Source organism: Battus philenor, unplaced genomic scaffold (assembly GCF_028537555.1).
Source record: "Battus philenor isolate CCGP_79_NKW_IND1 unplaced genomic scaffold, ilBatPhil1.0.hap1 SCAF_6, whole genome shotgun sequence".
In the NCBI taxonomy this organism is placed as follows: Eukaryota; Metazoa; Arthropoda; class Insecta; order Lepidoptera; family Papilionidae; genus Battus; species Battus philenor.
The window spans coordinates 13,747,483-13,772,588 of NW_027181726.1; the positions used below are offsets into that span (position 1 = coordinate 13,747,483).

The 25,106-nt window shown below is 32.9% G+C and overlaps 5 protein-coding genes across 10 annotated transcripts in view; 3 read left to right on the forward strand and 2 right to left on the reverse strand.

Annotated features, from left to right (window-relative positions):
• Positions 1-9,734, forward strand: part of Pax (Paxillin) — a 100,226-nt gene extending 90,492 nt beyond the window's left edge. For 5 of the 6 annotated variants that reach the window (XM_068773214.1, XM_068773213.1, XM_068773215.1 and 2 more), the window contains exons 5-9: positions 1,026-1,251; positions 3,259-3,465; positions 3,552-3,725; positions 3,835-4,065; positions 7,356-9,734. In XM_068773214.1, coding sequence (XP_068629315.1) covers positions 1,026-1,251; positions 3,259-3,465; positions 3,552-3,725; positions 3,835-4,065; positions 7,356-7,622 — 1,105 coding nt within the window. In that variant the 3' untranslated portion in view covers positions 7,623-9,734. Of the gene's footprint in view, positions 1-1,025; positions 1,252-3,258; positions 3,466-3,551; positions 3,726-3,834; positions 4,066-4,234; positions 5,031-7,355 lie in introns of those variants that run through there. The other variant, XM_068773216.1, reaches the window with a different exon arrangement.
• Positions 9,735-11,238: 1,504 nt separating this feature from the next.
• LOC137930378 (tigger transposable element-derived protein 1-like) lies at positions 11,239-11,718 on the reverse strand. The gene has a single exon (XM_068773621.1). The coding sequence runs from the start codon at positions 11,716-11,718 to the stop codon at positions 11,239-11,241; it is 480 nt and encodes a 159-aa protein (XP_068629722.1).
• A 1,551-nt stretch (positions 11,719-13,269) lies between these two features.
• LOC137930567 (uncharacterized) lies at positions 13,270-15,151 on the forward strand. The gene is made up of 2 exons (XM_068773859.1): positions 13,270-13,474; positions 13,633-15,151. The coding sequence occupies exon 2, from the start codon at positions 13,844-13,846 to the stop codon at positions 15,053-15,055; it is 1,212 nt and encodes a 403-aa protein (XP_068629960.1). The 5' UTR covers positions 13,270-13,474; positions 13,633-13,843; the 3' UTR covers positions 15,056-15,151.
• Positions 15,152-16,770: 1,619 nt separating this feature from the next.
• Positions 16,771-20,223, reverse strand: Xbp1 (X box binding protein 1). The gene is made up of 4 exons (XM_068773522.1): positions 19,857-20,223; positions 19,265-19,397; positions 18,481-18,755; positions 16,771-17,525 (listed from the first exon to the last, which is right to left on the reverse strand). The coding sequence occupies exons 1-4, from the start codon at positions 20,000-20,002 to the stop codon at positions 17,432-17,434; spliced, it is 648 nt and encodes a 215-aa protein (XP_068629623.1). The 5' UTR covers positions 20,003-20,223; the 3' UTR covers positions 16,771-17,431.
• Positions 20,224-21,051: 828 nt separating this feature from the next.
• Positions 21,052-24,380, forward strand: CSN5 (COP9 signalosome subunit 5). Its single transcript, XM_068773817.1, has 6 exons — positions 21,052-21,295; positions 21,367-21,470; positions 22,293-22,423; positions 22,771-22,965; positions 23,412-23,679; positions 24,043-24,380. Exons 1-6 carry the CDS (start codon positions 21,141-21,143, stop codon positions 24,234-24,236), a joined length of 1,047 nt encoding a protein of 348 aa, XP_068629918.1. The 5' UTR covers positions 21,052-21,140; the 3' UTR covers positions 24,237-24,380.
• The last annotated feature ends 726 nt before the right edge of the window (positions 24,381-25,106 follow it).

Below are 25,106 nucleotides of genomic sequence, written 5' to 3' on the forward strand. Positions count from 1 at the left end.
TTTGTCATTACGTTCTTTTAATTGCGCAGTAACTCGAAAAACTAAAAAAACAAACTTAGTTCGTTTGACAGCTTGTGTACTGCGAATTTTGTATCAATCGTTTGACAACTGCATCGTGCATTAGTATAAACATAATTAGTTTATTATTTTCACATTAATCAAAATACCGATTACCCTGTAATATGTCATACTTTTTTTTATTGGAATGCAACACAGTAATAACTTCTGACAGTATAAAGTCTATCAAAACAGTTAGTAAATAATAAAAGTTACACTACAATGCCAGTGATATGACTGTCATAAAACGTGGTATGAGTAAATGGACAATTATCTAGAACTTTTTATAACCAGCTTATCTTTCACCTAAGCGATCTAAGAGCTTGGAGGCCTATTGGTAAAAACTGTAGTATGTAGTGGCCCGAGCCCCCCGGGGAGATCTTAATCTCCGCTACCTTGTGAGTAGTTTCAGGCTTAGCGCTCTCTACATTCTGCTCCCATGAACCCGCGAAATCTACGAACAACGATTAAATAGACGTTTAAGTCAAGTAAAAAAAACCTATATGTTACCCAATAATTAGAATATTATTTTATTCTTGTCACATTTATGATCGCGCTTGTACCAGTTTCTTAAAAGCCGCGGATTTGTATAATGCTTTTGAACGATATTTTATACTGACAAACTGCTTCATTTTAGACACTTTATTTAATTAACCCGTCCTGTGATAATTTAATTTATCACCTCCGTCTAGGAGACGTCATAAAGGAGAAAAATTAAAATATTCTTTATGCAAAACGCTTAGCATAATATTTTTTATATGAGTTTAAAAAAATGAATAATAAAAAGCTACGTAAGTTTTAAAGTGTAGTGGAATCAACTTTAATTAATATTTTTTTAATAATGAAATGTATTAAATGTATGCCTTAAATAAGTATGTAGTATGTATCGTATGAAATGAAACACCCCACAGTATAAAAAATGTAATTATTAAATTGCAATCACTAACCATAACTTCTTCGTTCTTTAGCCGTGCTTCGATATCACCTGTACCACCATCACCGGTTCCTCCGTCATCGGGCACCCTGCCGCGGCCAGGTACTAAGCAGGTGACGGTGACCGTCCAGGAGACGGTAGTAGAGCCGGCTCAGGCTCAACAGCAGCCGCCACCTACCATCGCAGCTCGTCATCACCATCATGCTTCTAGCGCCACCAAGGAACTCGATGATCTCATGGCATCGTTATCAGATTTCAAGGTAGACATTCATTTTATAACACACTTTCGTCTCTTATCTTATTGCAAAAGTTTCTTAGCACCACAAAAGCATATTGGAAAAGATTTATTTCAAAGAATCCCAGAAATCCTCCCATTCGCTAAAACAACATTTCACGTACCTATTGTCTTAAAAATTACTTTAAAATTCCGTTTTTTAGCCCCAATCTCTAAATAAGGTTGACGTATTTTCTATTCGAATTTCTACATACAAGATACAAGAAGTTATTGACACTGAATTTTTAAAACTTTCTGGATTAAATATGATAAAAAGTTTTAATATTCGAAAAACTCTTAATTAGGCTTTACATGTACACTACGTGACTGTCTTTTTACAAATTGGCGGTAATCAAAAATTACTTTTTCCGTTATTATAAATTTAACATGTGAAAATTTTCTATGTATGAATTTTTACCGATTTGTAACGATCTCAGCGCTTTTGTAAAACGAACAACCGATTATTTGATTACGGCAGGTGTGAAATTTAGTCATCCTTCTTGCAGCCCCGATCTTGCATCATGCGACATTCATTTATTGCGATTTCAAGATATCGAAAAAAAGATGACTGCGTTCGGAAACGCTGTGAGAAATACCCAACCCAAGTGATTCTCAAAAAGTAATACTTTTCACAATGGTTTCACAGGATACAGCGATGCATAGATTGTCAAAGGATTATTCTAGATCAGTATTTATCAACATTTTATAATCCATAGCCCGCCTTAGTTTAACCCTTTCTAAAATTAACTGGCACCCTATGAAACATATATATTTTTTATATTAAAGCAAAAGAGTTAAACTCGAGTCGAGTCTACGTTCGAATTGCCCCCTTAATAATCAAATTGCCCGCTGTGGGGCGTGGGCCCCTCGTTGGCAAACACTGTACTAGATAGAAGTTTTGCTGGAGTTTCTTCCGCCACTTCTTATCCCAGAACTAACGCTTCCCGAAGTGGTGGAAAAGTATTTATACTGACCAGGCAACAACAATCAACCAAGTAGATGTTCGGCCCTCTCAGGCACCTAAATGTCAGAAAACTAAGCGGGTATTCTCTACTAGTGATAACCTGAGCCGAGGTCCTTTAGTAGGGGTAAAGGTTTCTTTAAAAAAATAAAATCGTGATAATCCTTTAGTTGCTGTTACGATCAAATGGCATCTTTACAGTTGTGGTTTGATATTACCTATATAAAAATCAAAAATAATTTTCGATAATGTAAACGAAAAATCTTATAATCAAGAGTCAAATTTAATCACACACAAAAGCCTCGGGTGCCAAAAAGACACTTGACCTGATATCAACAGCACATATAAACTTAATGCAGCAATCTAAGCGTCAATGTATCATTCCCCAAATTGCGTTCATAAATCAGGGTTTTATTTATCCCACAATACTTTATTTTCTTTGAGATTAGCGTCTGTTTACAGAGTAATATAAACACTCTAGTGAGTCATACAAACTAAGGTTTACGTACAGCTGAAATAAAGAAAACACGACTACGTTTACATAATTCAATACAGTAACAGATATACAAGCGCAAAGAAAACGCTTTCTAAATAGGACAATGGCAAGGCCAGTTTACGGCCTTGAAAAGTAACACCATGCTATATTAGAGTTTTTAAAGTCTAAACTCGTTTGCTGCGTGTGTGTGGGCTCGGCACACTGCACCACCGAACACCCGATTTTCAGATTATTATAATATTTACAAGTCGCCTTTCTTGGTCGACTGCTATTTCCAGCCGTCGAAGCGTTCCAGCGCCGCCGTCTCCCTCTAGCCCGTTCTAACGCTCGCGTCTAAAGATAGTACGCACGGTTACATCACAGGCGTAGTGGGGCCGCGGGCATATAATATTAGAGTACATAGTCAAAGATTTCACTCGGACCGCATTCGCTCCAGTCCACTACCACCGGCCGGGTCCTCTGCCGTACGTCACTCCGTCCATCTTCGATAACATTGAACTTTTGTTCCAAGTCAGCAATAATCTTATTTTTCTCAGGTGAACAGTGCTCCTTCGGATACCGGAGCGCACATATATAGGGAGAAGCGCGCTTGGGAGGAACACTACCGCAGCAACCCGCGTCAGGCAGAATCCGCTTCTTTAGAACATATGCTCGGATCACTCCGGGCAGACATGAGCCGCCAAGGAGTACAAACCCCCCAGAAGGGATGTTGCAACGCCTGCGAGAAGCCCATCGTCGGACAGGTGGAGAAATTGGATTACTCAAATCAGTGACTTCAGTTCGCTTTACTAGTGTGAACATTCAGTGACCATAAAATTTGATTATGCAGGTGATCACCGCGCTGGGTCGGACATGGCACCCTGAGCACTTCACGTGCGCCCACTGCAATCAAGAATTAGGAACCAGGAACTTCTTCGAGCGCGATGGAAGACCATACTGCGAGCCTGATTACCATAACCTCTTCTCGCCTAGATGCGCCTATTGCAATGGCCCGATCCTTGATGTTAGTTGATACAAGATATTTCTTGCGAAGAATATTTTAGAAATTTTATAAAAATAAAATAAGTTGTTTGCTAAATTTTTAATGCGTTTAAAAATGTTTTTGTTTACAGAAATGCGTGACTGCTTTGGAGAAGACCTGGCACACGGAGCACTTCTTCTGCGCCCAGTGCGGCCAGCAATTCGGAGAAGAAGGGTTCCATGAAAGGGACGGAAAACCATATTGTCGTGCTGACTACTTCGATATGTTCGCACCCAAATGCGGCGGTTGCAGCAAACCTATTATGGAGAATTACATTTCCGCTCTTAACACCCAGTGGCATCCAGATTGCTTCGTCTGCAAGGTCAGTATCAGTCTTGATTATCCTAGTAGAATCAATAGCGGCAGCTTTATGACAGGTATAGTATATTAATTTCAGCCAATCGTCTACGCCGGGTTAAGTATAAAGGATATAAACTTTCAACAGGATTAGTATGTCTAAATACAAAGTGTAAGTTTTAATTTCCCCACAGGAATGCCAAAACCCAGTCAAAGGGAAATCCTTCTATGCCATGGAAGGAAAGCCGGTATGCCCCAAATGCGTCGGAGTAGATGAAGAGGAATAACGGATGATTACTCTCAGTATTAAATCTCTAAAACGAATGCCCTCCCCCCAATTTTTTTACAGCTATGCCTTCGTCTGATTGGTGACGTGACGGATGACACAAACACACAACACAGATTATACAATAACACAATATAGTTATTATACAATGAAAGAAAGTAACCAAAGTCTAGTCTAGAGTACTTAATAGGCAATAATAAATTATGTAATATATTTTATAACTTATATGTAATATTAAGATTTATATAATAAAGATTATTAAAAAAATATAAAAAAATTAAAAAATAAAAATAAAACAAAATGACAGATGACATTTAAAAGCGCGGGCTTTTAGCGCGTGACGCTATGACCGGAAAGGGTCACAGCACGTCACTGCGAAGGCCGCGCCCGTCCGTGGCATTGACCTCGTATCGTGTTATGCACGATAGTGGATATGCAAAAATTACGAATCGGGTCAAGTGCCGGGTAAAGTTTCATTCGCTCTATTTAAAGATGTCGCCCGTGACGTCGCGACGTCCGCAGCCACACTGACGGCTCGAATCAGGCCGCCCGCCATGTTTATGGGCCACCGGATCGAACGGTATTTTTATCTCGTTGCACTCTATTCAAACGTTGCTAAGGCGGAAATAAAAAAAAATTAAATCAATAAATATATATAGAAACACAGTCTCCGTACAAGTAGACCGCAAAATAAATATAGGCGATACGAAATTAAAGTCTAATTTCCATTCGTACCTATTCTAGTAGTTGCAAAAGGTTCTACGCTCGAAGCTGTAACCGATTATGCATACCTGGGACAAACTGTCCATCTAAGTCCAACTTCTAGAAAGGGATCACTCGCCAAATCCAATTCGGATAGGCAACTTTCGGAAAACTCCGAAACATCTTCGCATCCAAAATACCGCAATGTTTGGAGACAGATGTGGTCGTTTCCGATGAAACTAATAAAGAAAGCTCTAGATCACCTAGATTGCAATGAATAACGGGGGTATAATTGTTGCTCGATAGAATGAATGAAACTGATATGAGATGTTAGCTCGAAGAATTGCTCGTTTGAAGGCCGCTGGGGGATGCTCTCAAGAGGCGACTACGAGCCGATACGCGCTATGAGCAGTCCCTCCACCAGGTAGAGCGACGACATAAGGTCAAGGCAACGCAAGAACGGTTATCTGACAATCTTTGGTGGTATATGATGATGAAGAAACCAGTCAATTAAATGTAATTGACATAATGACTACATAAATAAAGATAATAATTTTGCTTAGTATACATATAAGATTATATGTGCCCTATAGAAACGTATGATGCATTTGACAATACAATAATACCCCGCTTTACGCGAGGCATACGTTCCAAAAAAATCGCGTAACTGAAATTCGCGTATAACGAGGCTTATGATTAAACATAGTCAAAAATTATTACAAAAAAATACAAATCATTTTAATCAATCACTTTAATTCTAGGAACACTTTATACAACACATACTCTTATTTTTTTACGGAAAAATACTTCTATTGTCTTTTGGGTAACGTTTTGTTTACGTTCTTGTAAAATACGTTCATAACACCCAACACTGTTTTTAATTGTTTGACAGATGGTCAAAACACCATAGAGAAGTTGATGACTACATTATATTTATATACACTCTTTCGCGTAATTCGAGGCATTTGAGCGCGAAATTTGCAATTCGCGTTATAGTGAAACCGCGTATAACGGAGTCGCGTAAAGCGGGGTATTACTGTACAAAAAGTTAGGAGTTTATTCCTGCTTCTTCTCCACAACTATAATACCTTGAGAAGCACAGTAGAGTCAAAAATAAAATAGATTTTAAAAAAGTTGACGATCAATAAGAGTTCTGTTAAGTGTTCTAATGTTAAATTAATGAATTTTATTTTATTTATTTTTTTAAATTCATCATCTGAAATATTAAACCAATTCTTAATATTTTTGATATCGAAATATCTTTTGAATCTTTTATTAAGTCGCAGTTTACTAGTGTTTGTGAAAATCTTTTTCACAAACAATGCTCACAAACTTCTTAAAGAAACACAATGAAAATATAATTATTCGTCTGTGTTCCATCTTTGTAAGTTCCAAATCCTTTAGCTGCGTTTTACATTACGCCTTTTTTTTTAAAAAAAGCACGATTGTTTTTTCGTGCATATAATTTATGAGCTTTATATAATATGTTTTGTTGTAATAAATTTATATTATAAAAATAATGTTTCAAATATTTCTGTAAGTGTACAGGAATAAAATAATTTTGTATATTAAGGGAAACTTGCAATTTTATATTATTTAATCCTATATAACATTACACAAATAGGGTTGCAATATGCTTACGTAATACTAACAAATTATTTTATTTTAAAATAAGACTATTAATTTAAATTTAATAATTATTAAGTGCAGAGCGAATATAAAAAAAACAAGTACTTACTGCAACAACAAATACTTTTAAATATTATCTTTTTCATTTTTCCTTTTAATTTAAAAATTTATGTTGAGATATTGCAATTAAAATTCAAACCTGTCAGTAATGATATGCAGATATAGATAAAATAATAATTATACATGAAAAAGGAGACACTTCTTTTTTTAAATATAGTACAATTATTTTTACGAACACTTAACAAGTATAAATAGTTCGTATATGTTAAATATGTCCTAGATATGTGCCACTAAACAACATTACGTTAAACTGCATGATTGTATATATCTGAACAAAACAATTGACTGGATTTTAATTTACCGCCATAAATTATTGGCCTATCGCATTCCAATACCAAAAATAGGTTAATGTAACATATTTCAGAATGATGCCTATACACAGGGTAATTGGAAATAGATGAAAAAGCTTTTAGGCATATTGCTGACTATTGAAGCTATTCACATCTTTAAAGCTTTTATATGCATAACCAATCACCCTGTATATCGGATCAGTTTTTTTTGTTTGGATTTACAGGATAGTCAGTAAAAACTGCCTCAAAGTCAATGGGTGAATTATAAAAAGATTCGTACAATTCCAGGAGTGCCGTGAACCATTCCACGGCGGGTCTTTCTTCGAGCACGAGGGTCAGCCTTACTGCGAGACGCACTACCACGGGAAGCGGGGCTCCCTCTGCGCCGGCTGTCACAAGCCCATAGCAGGCCGCTGCATCACTGCCATGTTCCGAAAGTTCCATCCGGAACACTTCGTATGCGCCTTCTGCCTCCGACAACTAAATAAAGGCACCTTCAAGGAGCAAAACGACAAGCCATACTGCCACGCTTGCTTTGACAAACTCTTCGGTTGATATTAAAAATGTAATGATTGCGTAAATAATGTGTAAGGTTTTTTCAAAAATGCAGTGTTCAAAAATTTAAACGTTTTGAAATCTATTGTAATTTTTAAAATTGTACAAAACTTTAGACATATAGCTTTTGTTTGCCATTCTATGTACATTTTATTGGAATATTTCTACTAGGTGTTCGTTTATGAATTATTAATAATCAGTAATATTTAAGAAATCTCTTAAATGTCTCTGCACACAAGTTCTATAGCCTTTATTCATTTGAAGAATAATATATGTAAGTCAAAGTATGTCGATGATTTAAAAGAAAAATAATGAATTTTGAGTCGATTTCTAAGTCAATGTTCATACATTGACATATATATACAATGTTATATATTCATATATAACATTAATATTTTCACAGTAATTTTATTTAACAGTAACTATTCTTAGTAATTTTGTTTAAATTAAATCATGTTTACCGTTGCAGTTTTGAATTAAAAGTTTCTAAGACAAATATGTGAACTTATATCATAAAAAACATTTTTGTTAATAGTACTTTATTAGTACATATAATTATTGAACAATGGGCAAATTGCTAGTGCACAGGAATCCCGTCGTTTGAATTGCCTCATTAAGAATAATCCGCTATTAAAATAAAAACTTAAAATGTTAGAATATTTTTTTGGATATTTTAATTTAGTAATAAATTACTTCATTTTTACACATATTCTATAAAAAAGTTTATAATTATTATATACATGCTATCAAACAGATTATATATTAACTATAAGAATTCTACTTCTTTTTATTTAATTACAAAACCTGAGGACAGAGAAGTGACAAAAAATAAACTAACATGTTTTTGCTGTAACGGTATTAATTTTAAAAACAATTACTTTTCTAGTACTTTTACTTCATTCATAATCATATAAGACTGATTATGAATGAAGTAAAAAAAAATAAAGTTAGGTTTTTCATTATCTGTACTAATCGTTAAAAACATATGACAGCAACAAAATGGCGGCGCACATAGCCGTGCATTAGCAATATGCGAATGAAAAACTAAATATTTTTAATACTTTTATTAGCAGTGATAATGAACAAATCTTAGCAACTTAAATATATACAAAATAATAATGTTGCAGACTATTTAATGTACATTTTGTATTACATCTACCGCTCAAAGTTTGAAAAAGCACCGTCTATAGGAATCCTTGTTATAGTAATATTAATATTTATATATAGGTGTCTGTCTCTTCTATAATACTAAATTTAGTAAACTATGACTTAAAAGGTGCATGTGATGAAAATAATGTATGTAATGTATTGAAAAAATATTGTTATATGATTTGAATATATGTGAAGTGTGCTATAGTAATGTCACAGACATTTAGTTGTAAATTGTATTTTAATGAGATTGTTGACTCAAAGCTACCATAAATATGTCTGATTCTATCAAAATATAATTATAAATTAATAAACAAAACACTTTAAAAAAACTGTCAAAAAAATTATGAATTCCCGCGCTTTAGCTTAATTTTTTTTATTGGGTCTATATAAGAAGGCAATTTATGTGATGTAGACATGTTTGGTGGTAGCAAAGTTTAATTGTTTAAATAAAGTCTAATGGCAAAACTTATCGATAAGCGATATTCATGTTGTATGCTTTGTTCAATTTAACAATTTATTATTTAAGTAATTGTATCTTCCATTAGCGTAATCGAACCCGGGCGGTTCTCCGTTATTTGCGAGTTTATTTTTTATTGCGCCATTTATCGTTATCGCTTATTTAGTTCGTTAGGTGCGTGTGCCAAATCGCTTTGTAACAACCAAGCGACGTTGTTAATGTGTCCACTTGCGTTGCACCAACCGACCGACAAAAACTATAGTAATGGCCTACGTTTTATGAGAATAAAAACGTTTACGAAATAATTTTTTTTCTTAATCGACATTAAGTATGAATTATTAAATGTCAACTCGTCGACGTAAGTGGTCGCGTTAATTTGTTATTGGCTCTGTAACATCACTGTAGATTACATTAACCACACGTTAATCTGACAGTTACATTTAAGGTCTATGATTTTATTGAATCTGTAATATTTTAACAAATATACTTTTTTATGAAAAGAATTTTAGCAATATTATTTTATTTGAGTAATTTACATACTTCCTTACTAGGATTAAAATAACTGGTAACATTTTATATAAATAATACTTAAATAAAACACCAACTTAACTTTTCTACATCACTATTAACGATGATTAAAAAGGTTGAAAATATCGCGAAATAACTATTACAAATGGCGTCCAAACAGTCCACTGAGAGTGACACGTGACTAAGCGCGCGAAACAGTGGTGACAGAGAAAAAAAAAGGATATACACCAATACCTCACTTTGCGTCGTGGTTACGTTCCAAAAAAACACGACGCAAAGTGAATTAAGAATTTCTATAGCAAAACATATAAAGATCGAAGATAGGTTCCAGGGTTACGAAAATACTACTTTTTAAAAAGAAAATTGAACAATGTAAACATTTAAAAAACAAAAATAATACTAAAACTCTGCCAATAAATAAATTGGAAAAATATTTACCTATTTTGTAACCAGAAACTAGACTTAAAAATTTATATGAATTTATTATTCTCTTTTAAAAAAAAAGCACAACACACTACATTACAACACACTATTAAACAATTAAAACAAAATATACTATTCAATTAATTTATGACAAACAAAATTAAAATTAATCACTGTCCATAGTGGCTGTAGTCGTAAGTCTGCTTTCTTTCACAAAAAATTGGTCCAATGTTTGCTGAACAGGTTTTTTTTTCAACGTAAAATAAATTTCCTTGTAGCAATTGATATTCGTAGCTACCGCCTGGGACACTTTAAAACTTCTTTCGCTGTCAGGATTGTTTTTTAAAAAAATCTCCATCGCTTCGTCAATCAAACACATCGCTTTGGAAATTTGTTGGGAGGTTAAATTTTGTTCTTTGGAGATTTTTATTGAACGGTCACTGTCATCTTCTTCATTAGCAAATTGAAATTCCAGTTGCAATAGTTCTTCATTAGGGAATTCTTGGTTGTGCATGGTTAGCAATTCATTTATGTCAGTCTCCTCCATAACTTCAAAATTAGACTCTCTAGCTAAATTAGAAATTTCATGACAAACAGCTGGTGTACCATCAACTTCTGCAGTGCTTCGGTGTACATTCAGGCCATATTTTGCGCCAAACACCATATTCATGCAAGATGGTTTAACCTGCTCCTACGATTCGGAAATAATTTCTATGGCTTTCATAATGTTGAACTTTTTCCAAAACTCTGGCATGGTAGGCTTATCTTGTCCATCAGTCTCACATAAGTCTCACGTCGAAGGTTATAACTTTTAAAGTCCATATTACTCCCTGATCCATCGGCTGAATAACTGGTGTCGTATTAGGCAAAAAAAACAAATTTCACGTTTTCTGACAACTCATCAACATAAACTGGGTGGCCAGGAGCATTGTCTACTAGGACCAAAGCCTTGAAGTTCAAGTTTTCCTTGTTGCAATAAGCTTTAATTTCTAGAACAGCACAAGTTGAAACCCAGTTTTGAAGTAATGAATTTATCATCCATACTTTATTGTTTGCTCACCAATGGATAGGAAGCAGATTCATTGAACAACCTTTCATAGCTCTTGGATTTTCTGATTGGTAAATGAGAAGTGGTTTAAATTTGAAATCACCATTTGCATTACCACCAAGAAGAAGAGTCAGTCCATCCTTGCTAGCTTTAAATCCTGGCGCAGATTTTTCTGTTTTAGCTATTAAAGTTCTATAAGGTAGATGTTTCCAAAATAACCCAGTCTCGTCAACTTGTTTCGAATCATAGCCACCTTCATGAATTAATGGTTTTAACTCTGTCGGGTAGCGTTCTGCAGCAGTTATATCAGCCCTAGCTGCTTCGCCTTTAAGAGCAATGCTGTTAAGATTTGCTCGAACTTTGAATCTCTCAAACCAGCCCTGACTAGCTTCAAATGTTTCATTCTTAATACCATTAGCATTATTGTTGGATACTGCTTTACTTCTTATGCCATCAAATAAGCTTTTTGCTTTCGTCTGAATTACCATTTTACTTAATGGTATTCTTTTCGCAATTTGATTTTCAATCCAAATAAAACTACATTTTGATCAAAGCACTCCTTGTACGGGTCATCGTTTTAGCATCTAATGATGTTGCAAAATTTTGCAGTTTCTCTTATTTTATACCTATCTCGATCTCTAATAATTCTGACAGTTGTTGCACCCGGAGTAACAGTTTTTGCTATCTTCACAACCTTCTCTCCCTGATCAAATCTTCACAGAATATCTAATTTTGTCTCGGAGCTGATAATTTTTTTTTATTTTTGGTAATTCTACCAGCAGCGCCCTTTCCACTCATTTGGCCAGAAAAATTACAAGTGTATGTAAAAAAAAATTAATTCTGCCAATAAATAAATTGGAAATATATTTACCTTTTTGTAAACAGAAACAACATGCAAAAATTTATATAAATTTATTATTCTCTTTTTAAAAAGGCTCAACACACTACGTAATTGAAACTGACACTGTAATAAAATTACGTTGATTTTTAGTTAGAAAGGGAAACCCCGAGTTTTGATGGCATGGCGCAATTAGGAACGAAAGTGTTGCCAACCTTTGGAAAAAAAATAAAATTTCCAAAAAATTAAAGACTCGAACCCAAAACAACGCAGCCTCGAAAATCTAACGACGCACAGTTAAAATTAGTACCAATGAAGCAGCGACGCAACTTCGAAAAAAACGCAAAACGAAACGATGCAAAGCGAGGTATTGGTGTAATTCATTTCACTTCCTAATATTGTTTGTCAGCGTAAAATTGTTCGCAACAAAAACGAACCGTAAATACTTTTGTGTTTTTACTTTTCGTTTAATGCATTCATTTGACTAGCACGAATTCTGGCTTAAATACCTTTCTTATAGGAATTGTTTTAAATCCAGGAGATTCTTTTCACATATATACGGTTTTTATGACCTTTTATGTACAGTCACAAGCAACATCTAACAAAATTAAACTACATTGCTTTTAAAAAAATACATATTTCTGCAGTTTATCACTATCTGAGAATAATTATAGACAAAATTTGAAATTATTTCAATAAATCATAAAAAGTGTTAAAACAAGATAAAGACGTATTACGTAAATTCTTGAAAAAAAAGTTTTTATATCAACGTTTTCCTGTTCTATATTTTCTTTTTTCAAAATCAATCTTCAAAATATTTAAACTCTTGCAGATGTTTTTTTATTAATTTCATCTCATTGTAATGAAAATCCGCGCGAAAAGGACACACGATGGACGTGGCAAAAATAAAGTCGTCTCTGCAAAGCAACGTTTTTTTTCTATAGACTGAATGAAATTTACGTAGTTAGCGGTAAATATTTTAAAATTGAAGAAATGCGTGTTCAAAACCATATAGTAAAAAAAACTATCCTTGCAATTCCAGTACTAGTGCGCAAGCGATTTCAATACATCGCATGAATAATTTAAAATAGTAGCGATGTCTTACAGTCCTTTGGGAACACAAACAAGTGTGCAAAATAAGTTTATATTATATAGCTCAAAAGCAAACAATGATGTCATTCAATCAGTCGTTTGAGTGTTATCGAAGTGTCACACCGCGTGCGAAAATAAGTTCGGGAAACCCAGTTGCAAAGTTTAATAAGAATAATAAAATTCCGATGTATTTGCAAACTGTAGAAGTTGAACGTATACAATTGTTTTTGTTTAATTAAAACATATGTAGAAAAATGTATGGTTATATATTGTAATATTGACACTAAGATTCTTTATTTAAAAGTAATAATGTGGTGAGTTTGTCATAAATATTATCAAAGTTGTTTTTATTGCTTTTTGCTGTTGCGTGCCTTTGTTATATAATAACGTATATATTGTATTTATAAAGTAGAGTTCGAGAATTTTTTTCAAAAAAGAAATCTTATTTAATATCTTTCCTATTAATTTGCAGTTAATGAAGAGATATAGTGCGATTATAACCAACAAAGGCATATAGATTTATCACATAGCATAAAGTAATTGCAGTCAAGCTCTATGTATAAAAAAGAAAAGCATACGTAAGAGTAACAAGTGTTATAAGAATAATAGATACGTATAATACAATGAATTAAAATTTGCTAATAAACATATTTCAGTTCGCATAATCTTTGTTAGAAAGTAAAATGAAAGCGGTCCGCTCTCATGTCATATCTAAAAATGGGCCCAAGCAACCAACGTTCACAAAACCCTCTATATTTTCACAACAGCTAGAAACCGAATTGGTAAATTACGTTTTACAGTTACAGAAAATATTATTTCGTTTAACATTAAACGATGTGAGGTCTTTAGCTGAGCAGTTGTTGAAAAAAAATAAAACAAATTATAAATGTAGAACTAACGCTTCATCTGCGGGACACCAATGGGTTTTAGGATTTATGAAACGTCACCCTGAAGTTATCTTGCGAATTCCTCCAAAGAATTCGAACTCTGCGGATTTTGAAACGGCAGAATTAGAAATTTTTTATAAGTTCTTAAGTCAATTATATGAACATCACCAAATTTCATCAGACCGAATCTACAATACAGACGATATTGAAATCTCTGTACAAAATGTCGACGAGTCAATTGTCAGAATAGGAAAAAAAGCAACAGTATACAGATCAGTTGGGGAAAAGGACAAAATCGCCACTAAGATATGTATTAATGCCGAAAACGGATACATACCAAATATGACAATATTACCATCGAATCATTTGCAAGATGACTTAAAAACTAATGCCTCACATGGCACTTGGAGTGTTTACTCCGATAATGGTTGCATAACAACAGAATTATTCATTCAATGGCTAAAAAGATTTATTAATATCAGTGGTGCGACGAAAGAACGACCAGTATTATTGCTTTTTGACAGACACGCGATATATATGAAAAATGTTGATGTAATAAAAATGACTAGAGATAATGGAGTTATAATCGTTTCTTTTCCGCCGCATACGCGAAAGTTACTTCAACCGCTAAATAAGGAATTTATGGATACATTAAAAAAGTACTATGACGAAACGGTTAAGTCGTGGCTTCAATCTAATCCAGGCCACAGGATATCTGTCGAAGAAATTCCGGCTTTATTTGATAAAGCATTTTACCGAATCACAACCAATACTTTAGCAAAAGAAGGTTTTAGAAAATGCGGAATTTTTCCTTTAGATTGTACAATTTTTAAGGATAGTGATTTTTTACCACCCATTCCTAAACAAGTTCGTGTTTACCAAGAACAAACACCGCCGCTAGCTCCAATCAAAATTTTGCAACAAACAACAAAAACTAACAATAATTATTTAGATTTATACAACAATCCACGACCTGGATGTTCATTTTGGCCTGATTACATGTTTTAGTCAATTATATTACATTACAATTAAATTCTAAGGATAAAAGCATTACCAAAAACGTTAAATTAATAAAAATAAAGAATAAAAGACTGCAGTTACTACCTCAACACTACAAATAAGTTTTAAAAATAAATATAACTTTTTTATCGTTTAGTAATTAATAAATAGTGATAAATAACAAAAAAAATCCATTGTTTTATTTAATAACAAACTCGTTCACCACTAACTATGCGGTCCTTGGCGATCACTAAATTAAAATAAAACATTCTTGACCTAAATTATAGATTTTGGTTGTTAATAAAAGTACATTTGGCGACTATAAGACATTTTTTCTAATCGATCTATCTGATGTCAGGTAAAATATAAGGGTATCTATTCCTATAAAAATCAAAGGTTCAATTTGTAAATAGAACCACTAAATCTAGGCCTTTTAGAGTATCATCTCCCATATAAGTGTTCATTAATTATGACTATTAAGGAGACTATTTCTGGAAATAATGTTTTTTGACATTAGTAATAACAAATATTACTGCATTAGATTTATTAATAGCCTATTGGTTCTGAGGACGGTAAGGAGACGTAGGGCGCGCTGACCTCAATTTCATCTCGCACTCGCTATTTCATCAAAAATCTTAGATATCTGTCTACCGAACAATATAGAAGATTATTAAAATAATGTTAATCCTTCCAACCTTTAATTGATTCCATATTTTATGGATTATAAGCTAGGCTCTTTTGTTTACTGATTATTTTTTTTCTTTACATTTATAGTAATCTATTTGTATCACACAGTTACTTACACTTAGCACGAACATTACATGTATAACCCGTGAACAATGTGAGTTACACATTTGAATTTTCTTAATTTTTTTTACTTACTTTTTGTAACATTAATACAGTCCTCTAACAAAAGAAAAACTGAATAAAAGTAAGTTAAAAATCTAAACATGGATCGTAATAGCATAAAATCGCAAGTTTAACGTGTTTAGTTTATTCACTCCTCTTTTCCGCTGTTATTAGTGTAACACTTCTATAACATGAAATTAATGACTGATGCTTAAAATAAAATGGAAGAATTCAATGAAAATCATTTGTCGCCTTTTTACTATAAAAACTACATTAATACGTATTACCTGTGTGAAGATTTTCATATTTAGATAAGAATTTTTAAACTACACGTTTATCATATTTAGGTTATGATAAAACACGTGCACAATCAACTAGGGGAAATGATAAATATTACGCAAATATTAATTAAAAACAATTAAAATTTAATCTGGAATTTTCGCTATCTTCAATACTATGATAATTACTGCAACTTTTTAATTGGTATACTTTTATATTTATTGGAAGTATTATTATCTAGTTACATTTAAAACTTTATATAACTTACCATTTGCTATTGTAACTATCATTATACTGTCACTAATCAACACTATTATTTCCGAAGATAACTATTGTTGTTCTCAAGCTACTGTTTTTGGATTTAATGCTGCAGCAGCGGCAATGCAAATGTACCGTTATAAACTATGACACTAGCCTCAACATTATGTAATACTTGCCAGAATATATAATAAATGTTTATTGTACATAACATATATAATTTTTTTCTTGTACTAGGCAATCAGATAATTTTAGAAGTCTTACGTTTTTTCCAATTAATATATGATAAAATAGGATTCTTCAACAATTAAAGGTATTAATAAAAAACAAATGACAGTTCCAGACATATATTTTACAGCACTCAATTATGTACATCCCTATGATAAATATTTATTTAATATGAAATTATAACTTAAATAAATTTGTCATTTATGTGATTAAAAATACATTAGTACCTTAACATCTAATCAGTCTTAGTGTGAATGATAAACAGAATCCAATCCGTTTATGTCAAGCCAGGAAACAATTCTGAGAATGATTCACACCAAAAATCTGACAAGTCCATTGATTCTGGTTCACTTAGCGGTGATGCTAAAGATTCATAACCTAGATCTGAACTGATGCTGGTATGGCAAGGAGACAAACCTAGTATACTCTCTTCAGAGTTGGGAGACAATGCCATGGGTGATAGCAACTTCATGTCACATTCTAATGTTAACTCTGAACTATTGTTGGTTAGTGACATTAAGTCAAAATCATTATCAGATGATGCAACATCTTCAACAACTTGTTCATCACAAGGTACTTCAATAGTGATGCAATCATTCGCTTCTTCTACACTTGTGTAGAAGATGTCTCCCTTGTCCCAATCCTCAACCTTTACTTGTACTGTATCTTGGGACTCCTTTACAACATCGGGGTGGGGATGCGCATATGAGTGCTGTGACATTATTCTGTCTACATCGTGTTTGATGTCAACAGGACTTTTGTATTCTGCAGTTACGCTTCCACCTTTACTGGGTTCCAGTTGCTTTGCTGTGGTCCCCACCACTTGAGCTCCTTCAATGCATTCTCTAATTTCCCTGTTTGCGACCTAAAAAACAAAATAAAAACTTTTCATAATTCAATAAATCGTAATTGTAAAATTCTAAACCAAAAGTGTTAAACTAATATTAATTCAACAAAACTATTTCAAGGATCGAGTTCGAAATTCCCAGTTGGTAGGATGACGCAACATTACGTAATGCATTTTCCTTCTAAAGTCACAGGCAAATTACTAGCTCTTTAAAAAAAATAGGTAATTTTATCAATTAGAATATTTAAGTTTACATTGAATCATGACTAAAAACTACTTGATCTATTTTATAGATTCTAATGAAATTATTGTGTAATATATTGCATAAAGTATGATGAAATTTACTGAAAATTAAAAATAGTTGTCTGACTAACATATTCTATATTTTCGTCTTTGTAGCTTTGTTCAGACCATGTCAATAAACATAATATTTAATAAAAAACTATGATGATGAAATAACAGTTAAAATTTTCATATGTGACACAGAATTTTCGATTTTTTTTGTCTATTTCAAAGAAAATTCTTAATTACACAATTAAAGATGCTTTGAAGATAATGCTGAAAAATATAACTGTGTAACATTCTTGCATGTCTCTAAAGTTAGAAGTTGCAACGTACAACAACATGATGCAATGTCTACTTAGTTAGATAAGCCATCTAAGTAAAAACACTCAAATATTTTAAATTTGCTTATTATATCATTGTAGTTCAACTAATTACTGCTGTAGGAGATTTTATTAATTTCATTTTTTTATTATAACCACTACTTTGATAACAAAATTTTCAAACTCAATGCAATGTTATTAAACATTATATGGTAAAATGTAGTTGTTATTAAAAGGATATTATGAGCATATGTTTTACAAATTTCACTTAAATTTTTTTTATTCAACATCTCAAAGTTTTACCTTATTTTAAAAGAAAGATATTTGTCTGACAAAGAAAATATAAATTAATCAAAGAACAAACTTACATCTTCAACCGCTCCTGCAGCACTTGCATCAATCTCTTGGAGGAGGGAGTTTGCAAGTTGATGAAGGGTGTCGAGGTATTCTTCAGAGTCGAGGTGTGCGAGGATGTCTGCAAGAGGCACATCGCCAGCAGCAGACGCGCCGCCCGCATCGCCGGCGGGAGCCCTTCCTTCTGCCGAGGTTGAGACTCTGCTGGTCCCGGGGCTCCCGCGACGGTGCGAGCCGCCGCCTCACTGCGTAGCTTTGTGTTCTCACTTAACAGACGCTCATTCAATGCCTAAAAAATATTACTTGATAAAAAAACAGGTCAAGTAACATTATTCCATTTCATGAAGATGCAGTACTTTTAAATCTATTTGAACACCTGTGAGCCATAAAGTCAACAAAGTTGTAATAGCCTCAAAAGGCTAATACTATTTACTTCAAATTAAACCAAAGGTTGGAAGATCGCCGCACATATCTTTCACACCTCACCTCTTATAGTATTTTCAAAAACACTTAATAATTCACTGTATCCATAACAGACTTTTAATTAAACACTTTTAAGCACTTTCCTTAAAGAGGAATGTGCCTGAGGAAACATTTTGACGTAAAGAGCGTTAAAAGATGATATACAAACAATTTATATGTTCTCACCTATAAATAAACATAACAAACCACTATTTATGTTGCAACTTTTACGGTATTTATAACTTATGTGTACTACCAGTGTTAATAAACAAATAAATAAATTACAATTTATCTTCGTAATTATTAGTGACAAGTTGTATTTTTAATAACATTTACCTTCAAACTCTCCACTTCGCTAATAAGCTTTTCATTCACATCCATAAAATGTTTGATGCGGCTCTCCATTTCATCCATTTTGGCCTTTTTCCTATCGCGAGAAGTTTGTGCAGCCACACGGTTTTTTAACTTCCTATAAAATAAACAACACATTAAACAAACTGATATATAAAACTAAAACTTTCTGTATATAAATTTTATTTATATACAAAACCGTATTTTATAACGACAGAATTTTTGATAATAAAAAATCGCTACATTATTATTATACTATTTGCACGTACGAGATTATTTAAAGCATAATCACATACATACAAAATAGCGGTAATTCCACGGTGGATACGTCATACGTCATGATAAATAATAGCCGGTTTGCTGCGTCACCTAGAATCTTGGGTGTATTGATTGTTCTAGAAAACTAAACTTTTGTTATCGTTATAACTGCGAAAGCACTTCGTGCATTGTTTTATTTTGATAAAAAGTGAAAACCCGAAATATAACATTGTCTTGAGTCAGCAGGAAAACTATTTCAGGAAAATAAGTGTTTCGGCTTTAAGCGACACGCAAGCATTTTTCAATAAACTAAACTTACTTTCGCTGCATTTTCTCCTCCCATGTAAGATGGTCCAGTCTCCTCTTCCTGGACGGTGATGGCGACGCTACGTCGATCATCACCTTCGAATCCTCGTCCATCGCCAAGTAATTGTTGGGAACGGTGATGATAATCGGAGCGCTCATTTTGTTTGATTAAATTACAAACACTCCTGACTCACGTCACTCTATGTAATATTTAGTGTCTTTTGAATTGCATACTATTTCTCACTTGTTCATTTGGATAAATGCGATGCATTTGCTAGAAGACTTTTCTTTGATATATTGTTTCACACGAACAAAGCTCCCTGTCGTACATACTCGATCGCCAACCAAGTTGTAACTACCGCTACAGTTGCCGAAAGCGCGTATGTGTTGTTACGCCATTGGCAGAACGGTATCAAGTAGGCGGATCCGTTATCGAATTTTAGAACAAGACGGAACTACATGTGCGAATGAGTCACAATAGAAGCATATACGATAAAAAAGAAAATTCACATGTATGTACCGATAATATTATATTATCGAGAGAGTTGTATAGTTTTAAAATCTTATAATTATTATTCAATACATATAAAACGCATCACCTAATTTATTTCTTCACATTCTTCACTTCTTCACATTTTTAATTTTTAGGGTAAGTTACCCTAATATATAAATAAATTGAAATAATTTGACTAATAATTTACAACAAACTTAAACTAGCTACACAAAACTGTTTAACAAGTAATTTGTATAAAATGATGTACTCATTTAAAGCGAAGTAAAATATAATGGCCAATAGATTTAATATTAATTTTACATATTAATACAAATATTATGTTATATTTATAGAGTTTACAAAATAACTTCGATTGTCAAAATATAATTTATATGTCATTAATCTATTTATGTATGAATTAAATGCTGTAAGTTAATGTTGCCAAGGATGGCAGGAAGAGGATGGAATCACCAGATCCGTATTAGTTGGTTTTTTATATACCTCAAAAACATACTAACAATATTCCCGTGTGTATAATGCATGACATACGCATTAAATGTAGAAGCTTATAATAAAGAACTTAATATCATTTAAAATATAATTTGTTAATAAGAAATTAGAAATACGATAATCAATATTCTAATATTAAATGTGTTTTGAGGCTTATCTGTAAAACTGACAGTTTAATATTTATTCTGTGTTACTGTTGCTGACATTGTCAAAAACTATATATAGTTTAAAACAGAAATATCTTTAACATAATAGAATTCGATATTATACTTATAATAACTTAAATTAGAGGAAATGGCTTCAACAAGTGCGGATTCTCAATCCACAATTGCTCAGAAAACATGGGTAATGGCGAACAACATAGAAACTGTTTCGAGCGTGGATGAAATATATCGCTACGACAAAAAACAACAACAAGATATCCTCGCTGCAAAACCATGGGAGAAAGAGTAAGTACTAAACAACAAATGTAATAAAGAATCGACTTATCCTTTATCTACATAACAATAATATGTTACAGCCCTCATTTCTTCAAAGATATCAAAATCTCTGCTCTGGCATTGTTAAAAATGGTTATGCATGCACGCTCCGGGGGCACTCTGGAAGTGATGGGATTACTACTCGGTAAGCACAAATGTGTAATATGTCTATGTTAATTATTTAATTTTATGCATAAGAGGGTAATCATTAAATAAATCTGACATAGACTTTGTTAATTATGAAATGTTGGCAATGAGATATTACAGGATTATAGGATTTCCTTCTTCCATCTCAGAAAAACAGGACATAGGAAAAGACACAAATGATCAGATTATTGACTTGATTATAACTGCTTTGATATTCCATTAAGACAATACAGGCAGGCTACCTGACTAAGCTTTTGTAAAGAGTTGGTTCTTACCTGGTTCTGATAAAATTTACTTTTAAAGTTTAACCATTGTAAGATTTACCTATTAAGTATTATAACTTAATGTTTCTCTTGATATGACAACAAGAACTGGGCACCTGAGAATATGTGATACAAAATGTCACTGATAATGCAGTGCTATGTAAGATATTGATTTTGGATTTATTCTGTATAGAATAATATTTGTGGTCATTACCTTCAGATAGAGGTGCTATAATCTGTTAGTCCAAAATTAAAATATAGTTTTATAGCTAAGACATTTAATAACAGAAGAGATCCTTAGGCACTATTAATAATAGGTAAAATATATAAGCTGCAGGTACTTTTTAGGTAATATTCAACTAGTACTTAATATTTTCTTCTTCCTCTCTTATCATGGCCATATGATTTAATGTCTCTATGGTCTACTATGAGCATATTAGCATTATTACCAGTCACTGTATATCCTGGTCTCTTTGGATCGGCAAGATTGTTTTTGTAACCATTTGCATATATAAGTTGATTAATTGAAATTGTTAATTATTTATGTATTCCTTCAGGTAAAGTGGATGCTAACACAATGTTAGTTATGGACTCATTTGCTTTGCCGGTGGAGGGTACGGAGACCAGGGTAAATGCTCAAGCACAGGCTTATGAGTACATGACAGCATATATTGAGGCTGCAAAACAGGTTGGACTTCTAACATTACAATTGTTTTTGATGTTTTTATTTTACAAGTATACAGGTGATTGTTCATAGATGTAAAAGCTTTAAATGGGTGAATGTATAGCTCATTTATAGTAAGAAACAGTGTTTTTAAAATTTGGATTACTTCATATTAAAATAATGTTTACTCTCTGTCTCTGACACTTTGTATTGCTAGAAGTGATTGACCTATAGAATTACAATAGAAAACATTTAGTGTATCAATTATTATTTTGTGTATCAAAGCCTTATAATTTAAAAATTTCCATAAGTACCCACATTAAAGAATTTGTTAGAAATTTTGATTAGAATGATTTGTAATTTTAAAACAGGTAGGCCGCCATGAGAATGCTATAGGATGGTACCACAGCCACCCCGGCTATGGTTGCTGGCTGTCCGGTATTGATGTCTCCACTCAGATGTTAAATCAGAACTTCCAGGAGCCATTTGTAGCCATTGTTATTGATCCTGTAAGAACTATCTCGGCTGGTAAAGTTTGCCTGGGTGCTTTTAGAACTTATCCTAAGGTAAGCATATGTTCTCTTTATCTTTAATGTTGTGTACTTTAGGTATTGCATAGTTGGGTTTCAATGATGTGTAGCTTGTGGGTAATTGATACTTTAACTATAAACAATCTATTCTAATGTCACTACAATAGAATCAGAGCCATTTTACTCATGCCTTGTTCTTTTTGAGAAGTAGACCTGTTTCCAACCAAAGGATGCAAAACCACTACTCTTGAAATTTTTTATAAAAGCTCGCAGGTTTTTCGTAAGTATATTTACTTTAAGAGCAAATAATTTAACGAAAGGAACTTTTTTTGGAGTATCAATCTGCACACAAGCTTATATAGTTTGCTATCTCTTTTACACAAATTTGGAAAATAATCATCCAAATTTCTTCATACAATTAATTACTCGTCATATATTTAAGATTGGTAATAATTGCATTTTTAACACTTGCATAAATACAGGGCTACAAACCAGCCAATGAAGAGCCCTCCGAATATCAAACAATTCCTTTGAACAAGATAGAAGACTTTGGTGTCCACTGCAAACAATATTATTCGCTTGAAGTATCATACTTCAAGTCTTCTCTGGACAGGAGGCTGCTGGACTCTCTCTGGAACAAGTATTGGGTAAACACTTTGAGCAGTTCCAGCCTCATCACCAATGCCGATTACACTACTGGTCAAATTTTTGATCTCTCCGACAAACTAGAGCAGAGTGAAGTTTGCCTAAGTGAGTTGTTATAATCATTTTTTTAATAGATTTAACATAGATTAATAAATATTGCATGTAAAGTTTACTTGGTTAATATATTTTCTTTTTATGTATGTATTTAAAAATTACATTTCATGTACATCTGACTGTTTCATGCCTTTGTAATCTACATAATAAAATTAATTACTATTTACTGAAGAGTATATTGCCAAAATTTATTGGTCTGATGCATTTTAATAGAAAACATAATTTTTATTAGTGCGATACGATATATATGTCATTGTATTAAATGAAGTGTTATTCACAATTCTCGATATTAGCATCGACCTTATATCATTATTACCGTGTCATCTTGAATTATAGAACTTTGTTTATTTTCAGGTCGCGGCGGTTTTCTAGTCGCGGGCGCCGATCCTCACGAGAAACGCTCCGAAGACAAACTAAGTAAGGCAACCAAAGACGCTTGTAAGACCACCATTGAAGTGATCCACGGTCTGATGGCGCAGATGATCAAGGACAGACTTTTCAACAGTGTCAGCGGTCGGCCCGCGCCGCCCACACCCATGATTGAGTAATTTAGTGTTATAAGAAAAAAAACGTAGACTTCAATACATGAGAAATAAACTTCAACACATTGACATGAAGTTTAAATCATTTACTAGTGTTATGTTAAACGCTAATAACTTGCTACATTTATTCCAGTAATCATAATAAAACTTGATGTTTGATTATTTTTTTTATTTGTATATAAATAAATTAGCACTCTAAATATGTATCTAATCTGTATCAATATATGACATATTCATTACCAGTAATCTTTAATGTTGATGAATAGATTATAATCTATACAGGCTATTTTCTCTATCCGAGATATATGAGGAAAGTAGTACAACACATTTATCCCACTGGCGTTGTAAATAAAGATTTTATCTGGGATTTCTGAAGTATGCAAACAACTCACTTTTACAACTACGCTTGCTACATAACCTACTGCGATTTGAGACGTGAAAGGCAAAATTAATTCCGACGTGAAATCGGTTGACTCCTTTACAAAAATTATGTAAAAATAAGAGTCGACTATAATTTTGAAAAAAGAATTTAAAGGATAGATACAATCGATTACAAGTAAATTTTAAAACTATATTACCAATTAATTAACTGGTACAAAATTTAAAAATTAAATCGATTTTCTACATTTCATCATCATATCAGCCAATAGAAGCTTAGGGCATAAGGCTCCCAAAGGTCGTCACTATGGCCGGTCACGCGCCGCCATTATTATGTATTTTTGTGTTTCCTGTTTTTTTCCAACGTAGTCTCTAGTCAAACCTATGTATACGAGAATGCTTAAGATTGCGGTAGAGGTAATAATAGTTAATGTAAAGAAGCTTATTATAACTTCCCGTAATTCCTTTAAAAGATTTTGAAACTGAAACGCCAACAGG